Here is a 12,921-nt window from a genome sequence, read left to right as displayed (position 1 = left end):
TAAATAGGTCAATGGGTTACCGGTTTTGTCTGAGATTCTTTTCTTACTTGCAGTTTAGAAGTTAAAATCTTAATAAAAAGCAGTGAGCTATTAACTGCCATAACAAGCTGCATGCAAACCGCAAGGAAAATATTAGAGCTATATATTTTTTGCCCAGACTTTTGTTGTCCTAATTTTGCAAAAGGGGTTCTTTTGGGTAGAAATCTATTTTTTATTAAAGAAAAACCCTAACAACGGTGCTACATTTTAAATTCTGAATTTGTGTTTTTCCAGTCCAAGGACTCTTAAACTATACTGCCTACCAGTATGGATGACATACAACTCCTACCCCTTGTAGGCCTATGTCTTGTATAACATTTCCTATATACTGATTTTCACAGCGATGATTGTGTGTGAAATGTAAAGTTTTCTGACATCTTAAACTGGCATGAGTGGCGCTATAAAACGAAATTAATCTAAGACAGTGGTTATGGAGACTTGAGGGGCACTGTCAAATGGTGGTAGTGAGGGAATCTGTGGTGGAGGTGGTCATTGTAAGAAAGTGGCTCTGTATATACTGTTCCCAAATAGGTACAGTGTGCACAGAGTCCACAGTCCACAGAGGTTTGGCAGAGGCTAAAGTTAGATATAACCTTACTCTCTAAAGTGGTAGCTTGGTCGAGCAGTAAGGCAGTGTCAGAGGACAGTGTAAAGCATTTGTTGTACACACTCAGTCAGCAAATGGTCTCACACACCCAAGAACTGAACTCTAGGCCAATAGTTTGTATATAAAAATATATGGTTGTTTTATTATAAAACCAACAATAGGTATCAAAATATACTTTCTCAGAATGAGATGCTTTAGTTAAATACTTTCACTAGGCAATAGACTTTTGAATGCAATAGGTACAGTTGTTGCAATAGGCAACACAATTCAAACAATTATACATTGAGCTCAATGGGAATTTCTAAGTAAATGCAATTAGTTACTTTTTGGATTACTTTTCTTACCACAGGACTGGATCCTAGATTCAGTCCTGGGACATTTCCTGGAAACAGGTGAGTAAAAACGTTTTGGTTACAGGTATGATTTTTAAGGAACATTATTGTATTTTAAAAGTGGACACTTGGCAATCTTTTCACATAGAATCACCAATGTTATCCTATGGGAGGAAATTCACTTAGCAGGTAAGTGGGGTTATCGCTACTTTTTCTAACTCAGTGTTGGATCCTGGATCCAGCTCTGGTGCATCTCCTGTAAACAGTTGGAAGAAATCATTTTTGTTATACAAGCGATTTTTAAGAAATATTTGTAAGTTTCAAAAATAGACAGAAGAATTTCTGGTGAAAACCAGGCAATGTTATACTATGGAGGAAAATCAAGGTAGCGAGCGGTAAGTACAGTTGTAATTACTTTTCAGGGTCAGTGCTGGGCACCAGATCCAGCACTGGGATCTCTCCTGATAACAGGTGAATAATTTAGTTTGTTATTCAGCGGATTTTAGGCAAATATTTTAAAGTTTCAAAACTGACACTAAGTGAAACCAGTCAATGTTACCCTATGGAAGAAAAGTGAGTTATCGGCTTTTGGGTAAGTACTCGACTGGCAGAGTTAAGGTTCTGGGCATAGACTCCGGGGTCTCCCAGGGTCTGGTAGGTACAGTAGTTACACCCTCAGCGGCACAGGGGCAGCCGGGTGCAGAGAGAGTTAGGCCCAATGGTATCCTATTGCGGGAAGGGGGCCTTTGGTTGGTGGCTGCTGGCAAGCAGGCCACGCGGCTGTGGGAGCTGGGCTCCTGGTCACTTGCTCAGGGGAAGTAGATTAGGATAGAGGTTGCACTCCCAGGGGCACTCGGGTGGCTGGGTGCAGGGTGCTTTTGAGCCGTCGGGCACTCAATGGATTTCAATGGAGAAGCTCCGTGACGAACAAAGGCTGCAAGCTCGGGACGAAGATTCTTCAGGTGCGACCACCACTTCGAGAGGTAAGTTTAGAAGCTGTAGGTTAGGTAGGCACCCAGAAGCTGGGCACAGGGGGCCGCAGGTCGCCGGAGTGTCTTTCCGTGTCTGGAAATCTTACCCTCAGCTGGTCGTGGTTGGAGGGGTCCCTGGTTCTGAGACTGCAGGCATAGTCAGGAGCCTCGAGGTGGGTCCTTGATTCGGGGTCTCAGTTGCCGGTGGGAAACGTCCCCGTGGTCTTTGTCCACTCTGGCACAGGCCAGGCTTGGCGGGTGCAGAGTGTGCAGGAGTCACGGTTCCTGGTTGGCACCAAGGGCTTGTTACTTGCTTTGAGCAGAACGACTGCCCGTGGGAGTCCCAGTCTTTAAGAGTCACAAGGCAGTCAGGTCCTTCGGGGTTTTTGAGGTTGCTGACCACTGGAGACGCCAGGGTTTAGCAGGAGCAGGTTTGAGGGTAGATAGGCCTGTAGGGCTGGGGCCAAATCAGTTGTATATTCCTCTTGTTAGCAGCTGCACGGCAGGTCTTCTAGTCTCTTGATCTTCTTGCTTGTTTCGGATTCAGGATCTGAGAAAGGCAGGTTCAGGGTGCCCCTAAATACTAAACTTAGGGGCGTTGCAGGTAGGTAAAGAGCAGGGACCAATGGGTCCCTTCCCTGGGGTGGGTACACCCCCTACCCTGCCACTCTCCTGTGGGAGGGGGGCAGTATCCTAGTCCTGATTGGGCAGGGCTCCCCATCTTCAAGATGGCGAGAGCCCGGAGATGTGCTTCACCTCGCCTCCCCCACCTGAGGGGTGGGGTTGGCAGAGGCTGGCACACCCCCTTTCCTCCCTTGGGGTTTCCCGCCAGAGTGGGGGTAAGAACCGGTGGGGGCCAGTTGCTGAGTACAGCAAGTGGCCTGGAGAAGCTCAGAAAGGCGGCATACCATTGAAACTTCCCCTGCCCATCCAGGGGGAGGAGACCTAGCACCTCACCCAGGATGTGCATTGTTGCAGGCCCAAGAGAGCGGATGGCTCTCTACCCTGGGGTCCAGCAACATGTCTGCTGTGTGGCAGCCTAGGCAGCCTCTCAGACAGGACGTGGATTGCAGGTTAGGTTCAGGGGGCAACTCTGTTGCCCTCCGTCGTGCATCTTACATTAAATCCCACACTCTCATCAGTGTGGGTTTAATGAGCTGAGAAGTTTGGTACCAAACTTCTCAGTCTTCAGAGTTGCCATCATGGTGCTGTGGAGTTCGTGTTGACGACCTCCCAGCACCATATACTCTTAATGGCAGCACTGCCCTTACAGTGCCCAGGAATGGACCTGGGAACTCATGCACCTGTACCCACACCACTGGCATAGGGCACTCACCTAGAGGTGTGACTGAGGTATGCCAGGGCAGAGTGTGTTGTGGGCATGGCACACAGGGATGTGTGCCATGTCGTCTCGGTTTTGTTCTGCACCAAGACACTCAGCCTGCAAAGGCAGTGTGTGTGTGTCAGGGTACAGGGCCTCTAAGGGTGGCACAATAAGTGCTGCAGCCCTTAGGGGCCTTCTCTGGTCACAAGGCCCTGGGTACCATTTACCAGGGGCAGACATGTGGCCAGAGATACCAATTGGGTTTAGGCTGTCATGCAGTTTAAGGAAAGGAACACAGGCCCTGGGTACCGGATTGGCAGGAGCCCAGGGCACACTCAGTCAAAGTACATCAGCAATTCAGCAAAAAGTGGGGGCATACAATGCAAGAAAGAGGGCACTTTCTCAGTCATTGGGGTGGGCGCCAATAAACATTGTCGCACATGGCACCAGTAGTGCTAAAGCCGGCCCTGGCTATGGCTACCCACACAGAAGCCTTATACATTGACAAAGTCTTTCCATACTACTGCTGGCAACCATGCCCAATGAACGGAGGTTGTCACTGCTCGGAATCTTGGACGTGGTGCTCAATAATATAAACTTGCCTGCTGTGGCCATTGTGCAAGACTTAAAATAGTAGCAGCTCAAGATTTTCAGTGAAAACAAATAGCTCACGTCAGAAAAGGCTGGAGGCCCCTGGATTAGAACAATTCACCCAAAGCAGGTTTCAAAAGGACACAAACAAGTTTCTACTAGTAACAAGTGTCAATATGCTATTAAATGTATCCAAGTTTTCACTGATAATCTACAAAGTATCTGCTACCCATCGAATAATTGGTTACAATTCACTTTAGAATTTTACCAAGATATTTTTTAAAGCAAGATTGGCAAATGTATCCATTCTCAAGTGTCTCCGCATTGAAGATTTATGAAGTGGGCCTGTCTGGAAAAGTACTGTGTGTTTTGCTTGGGAGTGGAGGGGGCCACGCCCTGTATTACTTCTTTCTGTGGCGAGACCTGGAAGGGGGGAGGGGAAAATTAATTTCCATCACCTCAATTCATGAAGCTCGGAAAGAACATGATCTACCCGCACCAATTCCACCTACCTCAACCCTAACTAACGTCTGTTGCTAGACAGAAAATCTAATGTTAAAAAAGAAATGCATCTCTAGAAAGGCATCACAGAGAGATTGAATCTATCATCAGTTTCCAAGATGCAGGTGCTGGGATACTTGGAGCCCAGAATCTATTATGGGCAGTGTCCTGGAACCCTAAATCTGGGCTCTTGAAAGTTATTTCCCACAGAATAGGGAACAAAATGTGAATCCAGAGATACAGTAACAAATCTGCTTTCTTGAGGTGGCCAAGACAATGAAAGCTCGAGCAAGGCACGACGACTAAAGTCGGATGCCTGGCACAGCTCGAGGTCCTTTGGAACCTCGAACACAAAACGAGCCAAGCTTTCATTTGACTTCTACCCAACACCCAGGCTCTACCCTTATGGTAAAAATTAAAATGAAAGCATTAACATTTGAGATAAGGAGAGCTAAATAGAAACTTATTTAGTGGGGGATTTGTACAAAATGAAACCACGAAAACTGTTTTTAATCCCAGATTCCCTACTTAACTAAACTGTATGATGTTAGACAAATATTTTATTTCACTGATTCTCCATTTACTTCCTTATCAGATCCCGGACGCTTCATTCGTCCCCTAGTCGGCTTGCAACACAGAGGTTTGGTTCCCCCAGTGCAGCATTTGAACACATTGATCGCCACTTAGCAGCTCCGCTACTGAAATCACTCCGTTACCCTCACTCAAATCCTTTTTGATTGCCAGTCGCATGGATACTGTACTTGGATCGTAGGACCCCCCCCCCTCTGATTTTTCATGCGGAGGCATTTAATTATTTGGTGCATACGCAGATTCCTGACACTTCATCAACTTCACTACACCCTGATTATTCTTACCCAGACGCCTGACCCAACCCGTGTCCAGTTCAGCACTACTTTAAACTAATTACCATTGTCCTGATGATGACCTGAAATCAATCAGGTTGAAAAGCCGTTGACTAAACATCAACATTGTATACATATTTTTGTACTTTTGACCACATTATTCTTTTTACCCCTCGTCGCCGCTCACGCTATTCTCTTCACCCGTGTCACTGCGCCGCTCACTATCACTAGCACGCTCAGTGCTCACTGTGTGCGTTATGGTCATTGTCTATTAAATTGTACTGTAGTGCCGTTACAACTACAAATAATAACCTTTTCACTCTACCTTCCTTGTTGTGGTCTCCCTTCCTTTGTTCTCCGCTCCCCCCTCCCCCAATGTGATTTATAGCACTGTTCTTCCTGCCCAGTTTTAATGATTCAGTTGAGACCATGTTGTTTGCTGCAAACTTTGCCCGGCCTCACCTGGGTTAACCAGTTCTACTCCTGTAATTGTTTCTTTATCAGATATGAAAGCATATTCAAATCCGCAGGTTCAGAACAGGAATTGGAAAAAGAACGTATAGTTTGATTGATTAGACTATAATATTGCTATATCTATAGCCACCTGGGCCAAAAAGGGTGCACGAAAACTGAATGGCTCCTTAGGTCACTAACAAAATTGTCAGGACAGAGGAGGGGCCCAGAATGATTCTAACCTCATGATTAAATAAAAACTCACTTTTCTTAAGTACCTCTCAATGCGGTAAAATAATGTGACTAAGGTCAACGCTTCCGCATGTTTAAGACACTTGTTTAAATTTGGGGATACTCATACGTGATGATTGCCTATGGCTTACATGGCAAAAAGTTTCAGGGCTCTGCTCATGCACGGGCACTGCGAGCTAGAGCCTCCTCTTGGCTCTGCCTTTTAATTTGTTGCTTGGAGCAAGGGAGGGGAGTGTATTTGCAGCGCTCCATGTTGTGCAGGAGCCGGGTGGAGCCTGCTGCTGTGCACATATTTGGTGTCTCCAGACCACTTATTACTAGGTCCAAACTTTAGCGGCATTCGAATCTGCCAGATTGATACCGCTCTGGGACACATGTAATGAGTGCTTTACTTGTCTATTGCACCAGTTCACGTAACAGCAATTTGCGCCATTGACTACAGTACAGCTATGGTGATTGTGACTCCGGCAGTTACAGCGTTGGAGGACCCAGTGTGTCAAGGCGCTAGATTCTTTTCCTCTGGTCTGTCCCTCCTTTCCTGTTCTCTTCCGAAGCCCTGCAGCTCCCGGTCGAGTTCTTGCTCTATGCCAATTTCAATCTCCTCGTTCCACCAATCGGTCTCGTAGGTCCAGGCACTTTAGTCTTACGTGTCAAGGACACCTAGTAGTGGCACTGTACCTCTGTGAAAAACTCAAGCCCAAAGACCTTCCATCAGTCTAGCCCTGCACCATGTGCGCCTTCCTTCAAGAAAGCAGATCCGAAGGAAAAGCATAGGCTGCTGGATTACTGAATACTAAATAGAGTGGGACCGACTCTGCCCCTTGCCTTAGTACTAAACATCCCAGCAGCCCCGGCAAGTAGCGGGCACTGGGCGTTTCCCCAGTGGCCAGGAAGGGCGAGGGCTGGTTTTAGACTGGTGGGGGCTGTTTTTTGTACATGGTGCAGGTTTCCAACAGCACTGAAATATCGACCTACTGTATCAAAAGCAGCAGCACTTCCAACCAACACCGCCACCGCCCCCCACCCCATTCTCGGTCTGCACTTAAGTGCCAGGGCCGGTTTGCGTTCCCAGTTTGGCCCGGTTTTTGTCAAAAAGAGGACCGGCATTTGTCCCTTCACAATGCAGCCGTTATTCCACTTGCACTGCCTTCCAGAAGAGGGAGAGTTATGTTGCTCCCACCGTCAAGCAGACCTTCTGCAGAGTAATCCAAATAAAAGATCACTCTGTGTGGACCCTAGTCTGGTCATCTAGGATGTGAACGGACATGTACTCTAGGCAAGAGACCACTGCAGGCCAAGTCAAAGTTTAGCTGTAGAGTTAAGTCGAAGCAGAGCAGTACATTGCAGGCGCAGAGGTGGTTCGGAGCTTATTTTTATCACGATGGCTCTCCCACACTCTGAGCTCATCTCACCATCTGAGGGTGATGCACTGAAGGGCATCAGGTCACAATACATGCATTAAACAGGAGGGAAGATTTGCTTCCTGCCACCAAGGTGAACCCATCAGTACTAGCAACAAGCCCTCTACCACACGCCTAGTCACTCAATTCATTCATCTATCCCCAGGCACTTGACCCCGCCATCCATCCATCCACTTAATGCTGTATTCACCGACCTACCAATACGCATAGCGACACAGTCACTAATCAATGAAGAAAGCACCTTTTTTTTTTTTTATTGTTAAAGTCAGACCTGTACAAATCTTTCAGTCCAAGCCCTTACTACCACTTCCCTGATCCCAGCATTTCCCACCCAGGAGCACCCAAACTCACCAATACCATACGGACTTGACTATGCCTTGCTAAATACTTTCATTTTCAACTGTTTTGTAAAACAGTTATGGAACTTAAACCAGCTCACCAGCCTCAAACTTCTAATTAATAAACATGCAACTAAGCGATCAGCTCAAACAAAGTTAACAAAAAGGAAAGCCTCGAAGAATTTCGCCAATCCTCCATTTGGAAACAGATGGATTACAATTTTGCATAATCTTAAGAATGCATTATGTGGTTGGCTTCTCTAATCTTCTGGCACCCAGCTCACAGCCACAACACTTCACTAGCATGGCCTTCCACGAACATCTGCTTTGCTAGGTAAACTTGGAGTAAGCAGCACCCATGCAGATGCACTCAATTACTGCAGCTTGAGCGCTGGGGTAGCACCTGCATTACTTGCTCCCGCCCTTTCATCTCAGCAAGCCACCTATCGAATATGCTACTTACCAGTATGCATCTGTTCTTGGCATGTAGGGCTGCTGACATTCATATCTGTGCATAGATCGCCGCCTCTATGCACAGATATGAATTCAGCAGCCCACATGCCTCGAACAATATGAATCCATTCAGATTACAAGAAAAAAACCTTATAAAAATTAAACTGGTTATTATGGACCACAGCTCCAGCTCAGTTCCTAGCAGACGTGGAGGTGCAGCACGAAGATAACACAATTAGGACACATTATTCCAAAGATGTAAATGTGGAAGGCTTTTCATTACCAAATCGTCTGAGCGCAGGGTCGATGCTGTTGGGTCTGTTAGTAGCAGCCATAACAATCACATGAGCCCTCTGCTTCAGGCCGTCCATAAGCGTGAGCAGCTGTGACACGATACGGCGCTCCACTTCACCATGTGTCTGAAGGAAAGAAAGCAGAAATCAGCATCCTCGTTCATTTGAAATTCCATACTCCGCCTGTAATGTAACTGAGGGAGCATCATATGGTGTCTCCCTCAGATCATCACTGGATTAACTAACAACAGAGGTGATCAAAGAGCTCAAGTTCCTACCAGAACTCAAGTAGAATGCTGGCAATGTGTCTGCATTCAGCAGCCAGGTACACAATGCTAATACAGGTCTGTAACTTGTACTTTTCCTTTATCTGTTAAGATCAGTGCTAAGCACAAGTAAGGTAACCTCCATCCTGAAGGACTATAAAAGTTTAGCAGCACATTTAGACATCTTGAATAAAAAATAAAAACATAAAACAATCAACGTAGCGGATGCTTGCTGAAAATGTGGACACCAACAACAGGACTCTTAACCAACCCGGCCCCAGCCCATCTGTAAAAGCCTTCAAGCAATCCTGTTGGCGGCAATTGTGGTGCTTTTTGAGTGGTGGGTTTTGGATTATTCATTTTTAATGCCTACTAGTAAAAACCATTTTAAAGGATGCTGCCTTCTATTCAAAGAGCATTATTAGGTACCAAAGCAGTTTAATTAAAGTAAGATATGGCTTCTAGTCTCCATACAAGTATCAAGTCACTCAATACCTATTTTAGTTTAGCAAGCAGAGCAGTCCTTATCAGTCGACTGGAACATTCTCCATGGATTAATATTAGACACATGGATCAAAGTTGAAAGGAAATCTACCACCTCCCACGATGATTTTTTTTTTTGGGCAGGGTCACTACTTCAGCTCAGATGGTACTAGGATATTCTAATGATTTATTTTTAACTTTTCTTAAAGTTACTTATTTCAATGACCCTTTTTAAAGTCTTTTCCTTTGAGGGGGCTGGGACCAGCCAGCAGCCAAGATGGCAACAATCCATCAGCACTCCTAAGAGGAGCTCCAGTCTTGCCTGTCGAAGCCAACATGTCACTGTAGTAGTGTCAGAGCAGGCATATGGCATTGGAAACACTGGCACCGCGGAAGATATCCTGGGGAATGCTGCTCCTACAACCCAACACATGGACCTTGAACTAGGGGCAGAGATGCGGTGCAGCACATAACTGAAGCAGAGAGACACCCAGCAGTGACAACCGTGAGACTTTTGTGGAGTGAGAAACTGAGGCACCTGAGGAGCAGCAGTCAGCAGTACTGTCAGGCCTGTAAAGACATTCCTAGAGAGACCACAGTTCAACGAGGAAGGTGGCATAGAAATGTTGGTTATTAGGGAGAGGGAGGATAGATGGCATGACCTAGGGGAGAGGGGGGGGGGGGGGGGGGGGAATTGTAGAGCCCAGGCGGGCCAATGAACAACGAGGGCAAGTCCAAGAGTCTTGGAATCCTAACAGTCACATAGTTCCACCTTTGAGACATACACAGAGGTTCATGTTAACATGGAAAGTTGCAATTATGGTAGCAATTTGTTTATGCAGAGCAAAGTTCGCGAACACAAGGCATTATCAGTGAAAGAACATTTCTATTCAGGTCCACCAAGTTTAAGTAGCCTTATACAAGACAAAAGTTTTATTTTTATTTTCTCCTTTGCTCACTGATCCGGAGAAGCCAGTTTCTAAAAAACGAGCATAGCCAGATGGACTGTGGTAAGCATTTGTGTTTTTTTACACATGGACACAGCCATTAGGTGGGTATTTGTCGGGCAGAAAAGTGCTCATTTGCTGCAGTATAAACAAAACATTACTATGTGAACATGCATGTATAAAATGTTCAGAGTGGTGAACAAGGCGTGAACACATTTGCTAACACAAGCTCAAATTTCTGTTCACCTCAGCCTTAATGGTCTGGGGTGGCTAGTGCTTCTAGGTCCGTGCACAAAATGATAGAGCAACACATGCTAAAACAGAAAGGGTTCTCCACGACCAGTGGATGTATGCAATGCTACAGTTGTGGCATTTCCCGTACAATTATGGATTTGCCACACAATCATTCAAGTGCAGCACAATCTGCACATTTTACCAAAAACAATTTCTCTCGCGCAGAGATGGATCAACAGATAGTAAAAATGGTGCAACAGGTTACCATGCAGTGGAAGACCCTTAAAGGTTGAATCTTTCATAAGGCTACTTCATCTTGGAGGACCTGAAGGAAATGTTCTTCCATTACTAGTGCCTGGAGTTCACGGACTCTGCACATGCAAGAAACTGCCACCAGAAATGCAACTTTCCATCTTAACATGATCAGTACACTGGCTCACAGGTGGAACTATGAGCCTGTTAGGATTCCAAGTGGGCACACGGTTTGCCAGAGAATAACTATTCCATGAACTCTTAACGGACAGTGATTTCTCCAAGTAGAATCTTATTGTCCATTTGTGAGCAGGCTTACAAAATTAGATGGTATTTCCATACAGCAAACCTATCGAAAAGGAAGCAGAGCCCTCTAAAAAGTCAAAGAAACCCATAATGCATCAGCCTGCAACCACCCGCCCCCTTCGGTCAAAGAAATAAAATCAGAGTGTTGAGAGGAAGCTGGTTTGTGGACAGTTAATGCACTGTGATATAGTGGTATTTAAAGCAGTGCATCTTCAATTCTAACAAATGAAGTGTAGGCTAGGTCCAGTTTCTTAAGGGGATAAAGGTACTGCACTGTGTGTAGCACAGTGCAATGAGAAGATGGACAGAGGCTCATTTACAATAATGAATTAAACATTTCTACTGCTGAAGAGTAAATGCATTTTATGGGGCGATGTGCTTCCTTAAGGATAGTTATACATACAAATGGTTAATTGAGGTTTGCAAAGTCTAAGACTTCAGGAATCGCCTTGCTAGATTCAGTGACTTAGGATAGGGATGGTAAATTTAGCCACTTGGCACATTTTTACTTAGCAATGCGGGAATCAGTGGAAGAAGAGTATTAGAATATGCAAATAACCCAGACCAGTTTATCCACAGGCTAACGAATAAGATGTGGAAATCTGTAGACAGGTTTGTTTTTGACTGTAGAAAACAAATCTAAGTCAGTGTGCACTACCACTTGAAGTATAATTTGAGAATCTAAGGAGTCAGTTCACAATAGGTTATGTCTTGGTTGTACCAGATGAGCAGGTCTGCAAAGTCAGTATCTGTCACAGGAAGCTGTTATGCCAAGAGGTGAAAGTGGCATTTCAGAGGCAAGTGCCCCACTGGTTGTGCAGATCGAGACAGGAGTGGGGAAGTGTGTCCTTCCCATTTTCTAAATCTGCTCCATGGCTACCATATGGTCTCTGCATATATTTTTGCACCTTAAGTGTGTGATTAAAGCGGTCAGTGCATCAAATGCTGCCTTCATTAAGACATTGGTTGGTGCATTTTCCTAGGACTGTGATCCCCATGGCTTGTCTCAAGGCCAATAAAAAAATGAGTTTGTTTTGAGTCCCAACTATCTGCCACGTTGTGATGAGGGTGTGTCAAGGAATCGGGAGTCTTGCCAGGAGATGCTTTTGGGAGCCTAGGACGGCAAAGCAGAAGAATGTGCCTTTAGATATCATCTTTCAAGACTGATCCTCCTTCTGCGTCAAAGGTATTTTGCAGGGTGAACAGCATCATGTTTCAATTCAGGGTTTCACTGACCTCACGTGAGCAGAGTTAAGACTTACACAATATTTTCAAATGCCCCTGAAACCTCTATCGTTTGAATCCATGACTGTGCAGTGAACCCACCTATAGCCAGGCTGCATAGCCTGTTTAACCTTGAAATGCTGATACATTCAATAGCTATCTTCACCGTGATTGAGAGAGGCACAGATTACATATCCGTTACCTCTTGGATTGTGCTAACAATAAATGACATCAAGGACAAATTCAACACTGCCTTTATTCCATCTCCCAAGCCACACAGACGTCATTCTAATATGACCCCAAAAGATTATGAAGACTTCAGGAGTCCGCTTTAGGTGCCTCGACGACCTTTATGTTCTGCAGTAGATTTGAATGCACAGTTTTCTAATGTCGCACATAAAATATTTTTGGGTCAAGACCATCTCAAAAAATGAAGCACTACACTTCTGATTCTAACACAATATAAAAAAAAAATCCTATGGGGGCGGGTGGTTGCTGGCTGATGCATAGTGGGTTTTAGTGCTGTAATTTTGAAGTAATTAAGTTGTAATAGTCCAACCGTAAAACTAAATGACAGAATAGTGCACAGCATGGGACATACAACCGCACTCACATTTGCGGTCAAGTGGTGACATTTCTAGAGTCCATTAGAAGAAACAGACTACCATTTGATCAAGTTCAGTTTCAACAAACAAGGTACATTTACAATGATAAGGTGAGGCAGGAATCTGCACTGGACGATATGGGTACAAAGAGCATGCTTAGCTAGGA

General features: G+C 45.2%; 1 protein-coding gene across 1 annotated transcript in view; it reads right to left on the bottom strand.

Annotated features, from left to right (window-relative positions):
- The window catches only part of VCP (valosin containing protein), a 111,156-nt gene that overhangs the window by 62,032 nt on the left and 36,203 nt on the right, over positions 1-12,921 (bottom strand). Inside the window, exon 9 of the mRNA XM_085628194.1 lies at positions 8,429-8,564. Within this exon, the coding sequence (XP_085484320.1) occupies positions 8,429-8,564 (136 nt within the window). The remainder of the gene's footprint in view (positions 1-8,428; positions 8,565-12,921) is intronic.

The sequence above is a fragment of the Triturus cristatus genome, chromosome 2_1 (assembly GCF_964204655.1).
Source record: "Triturus cristatus chromosome 2_1, aTriCri1.1, whole genome shotgun sequence".
NCBI lineage: Eukaryota > Metazoa > Chordata > Amphibia > Caudata > Salamandridae > Triturus > Triturus cristatus.
The sequence above is the reverse complement of the archived record's forward strand: the minus strand, read 5'-3'. Positions and strand labels throughout refer to the sequence as shown.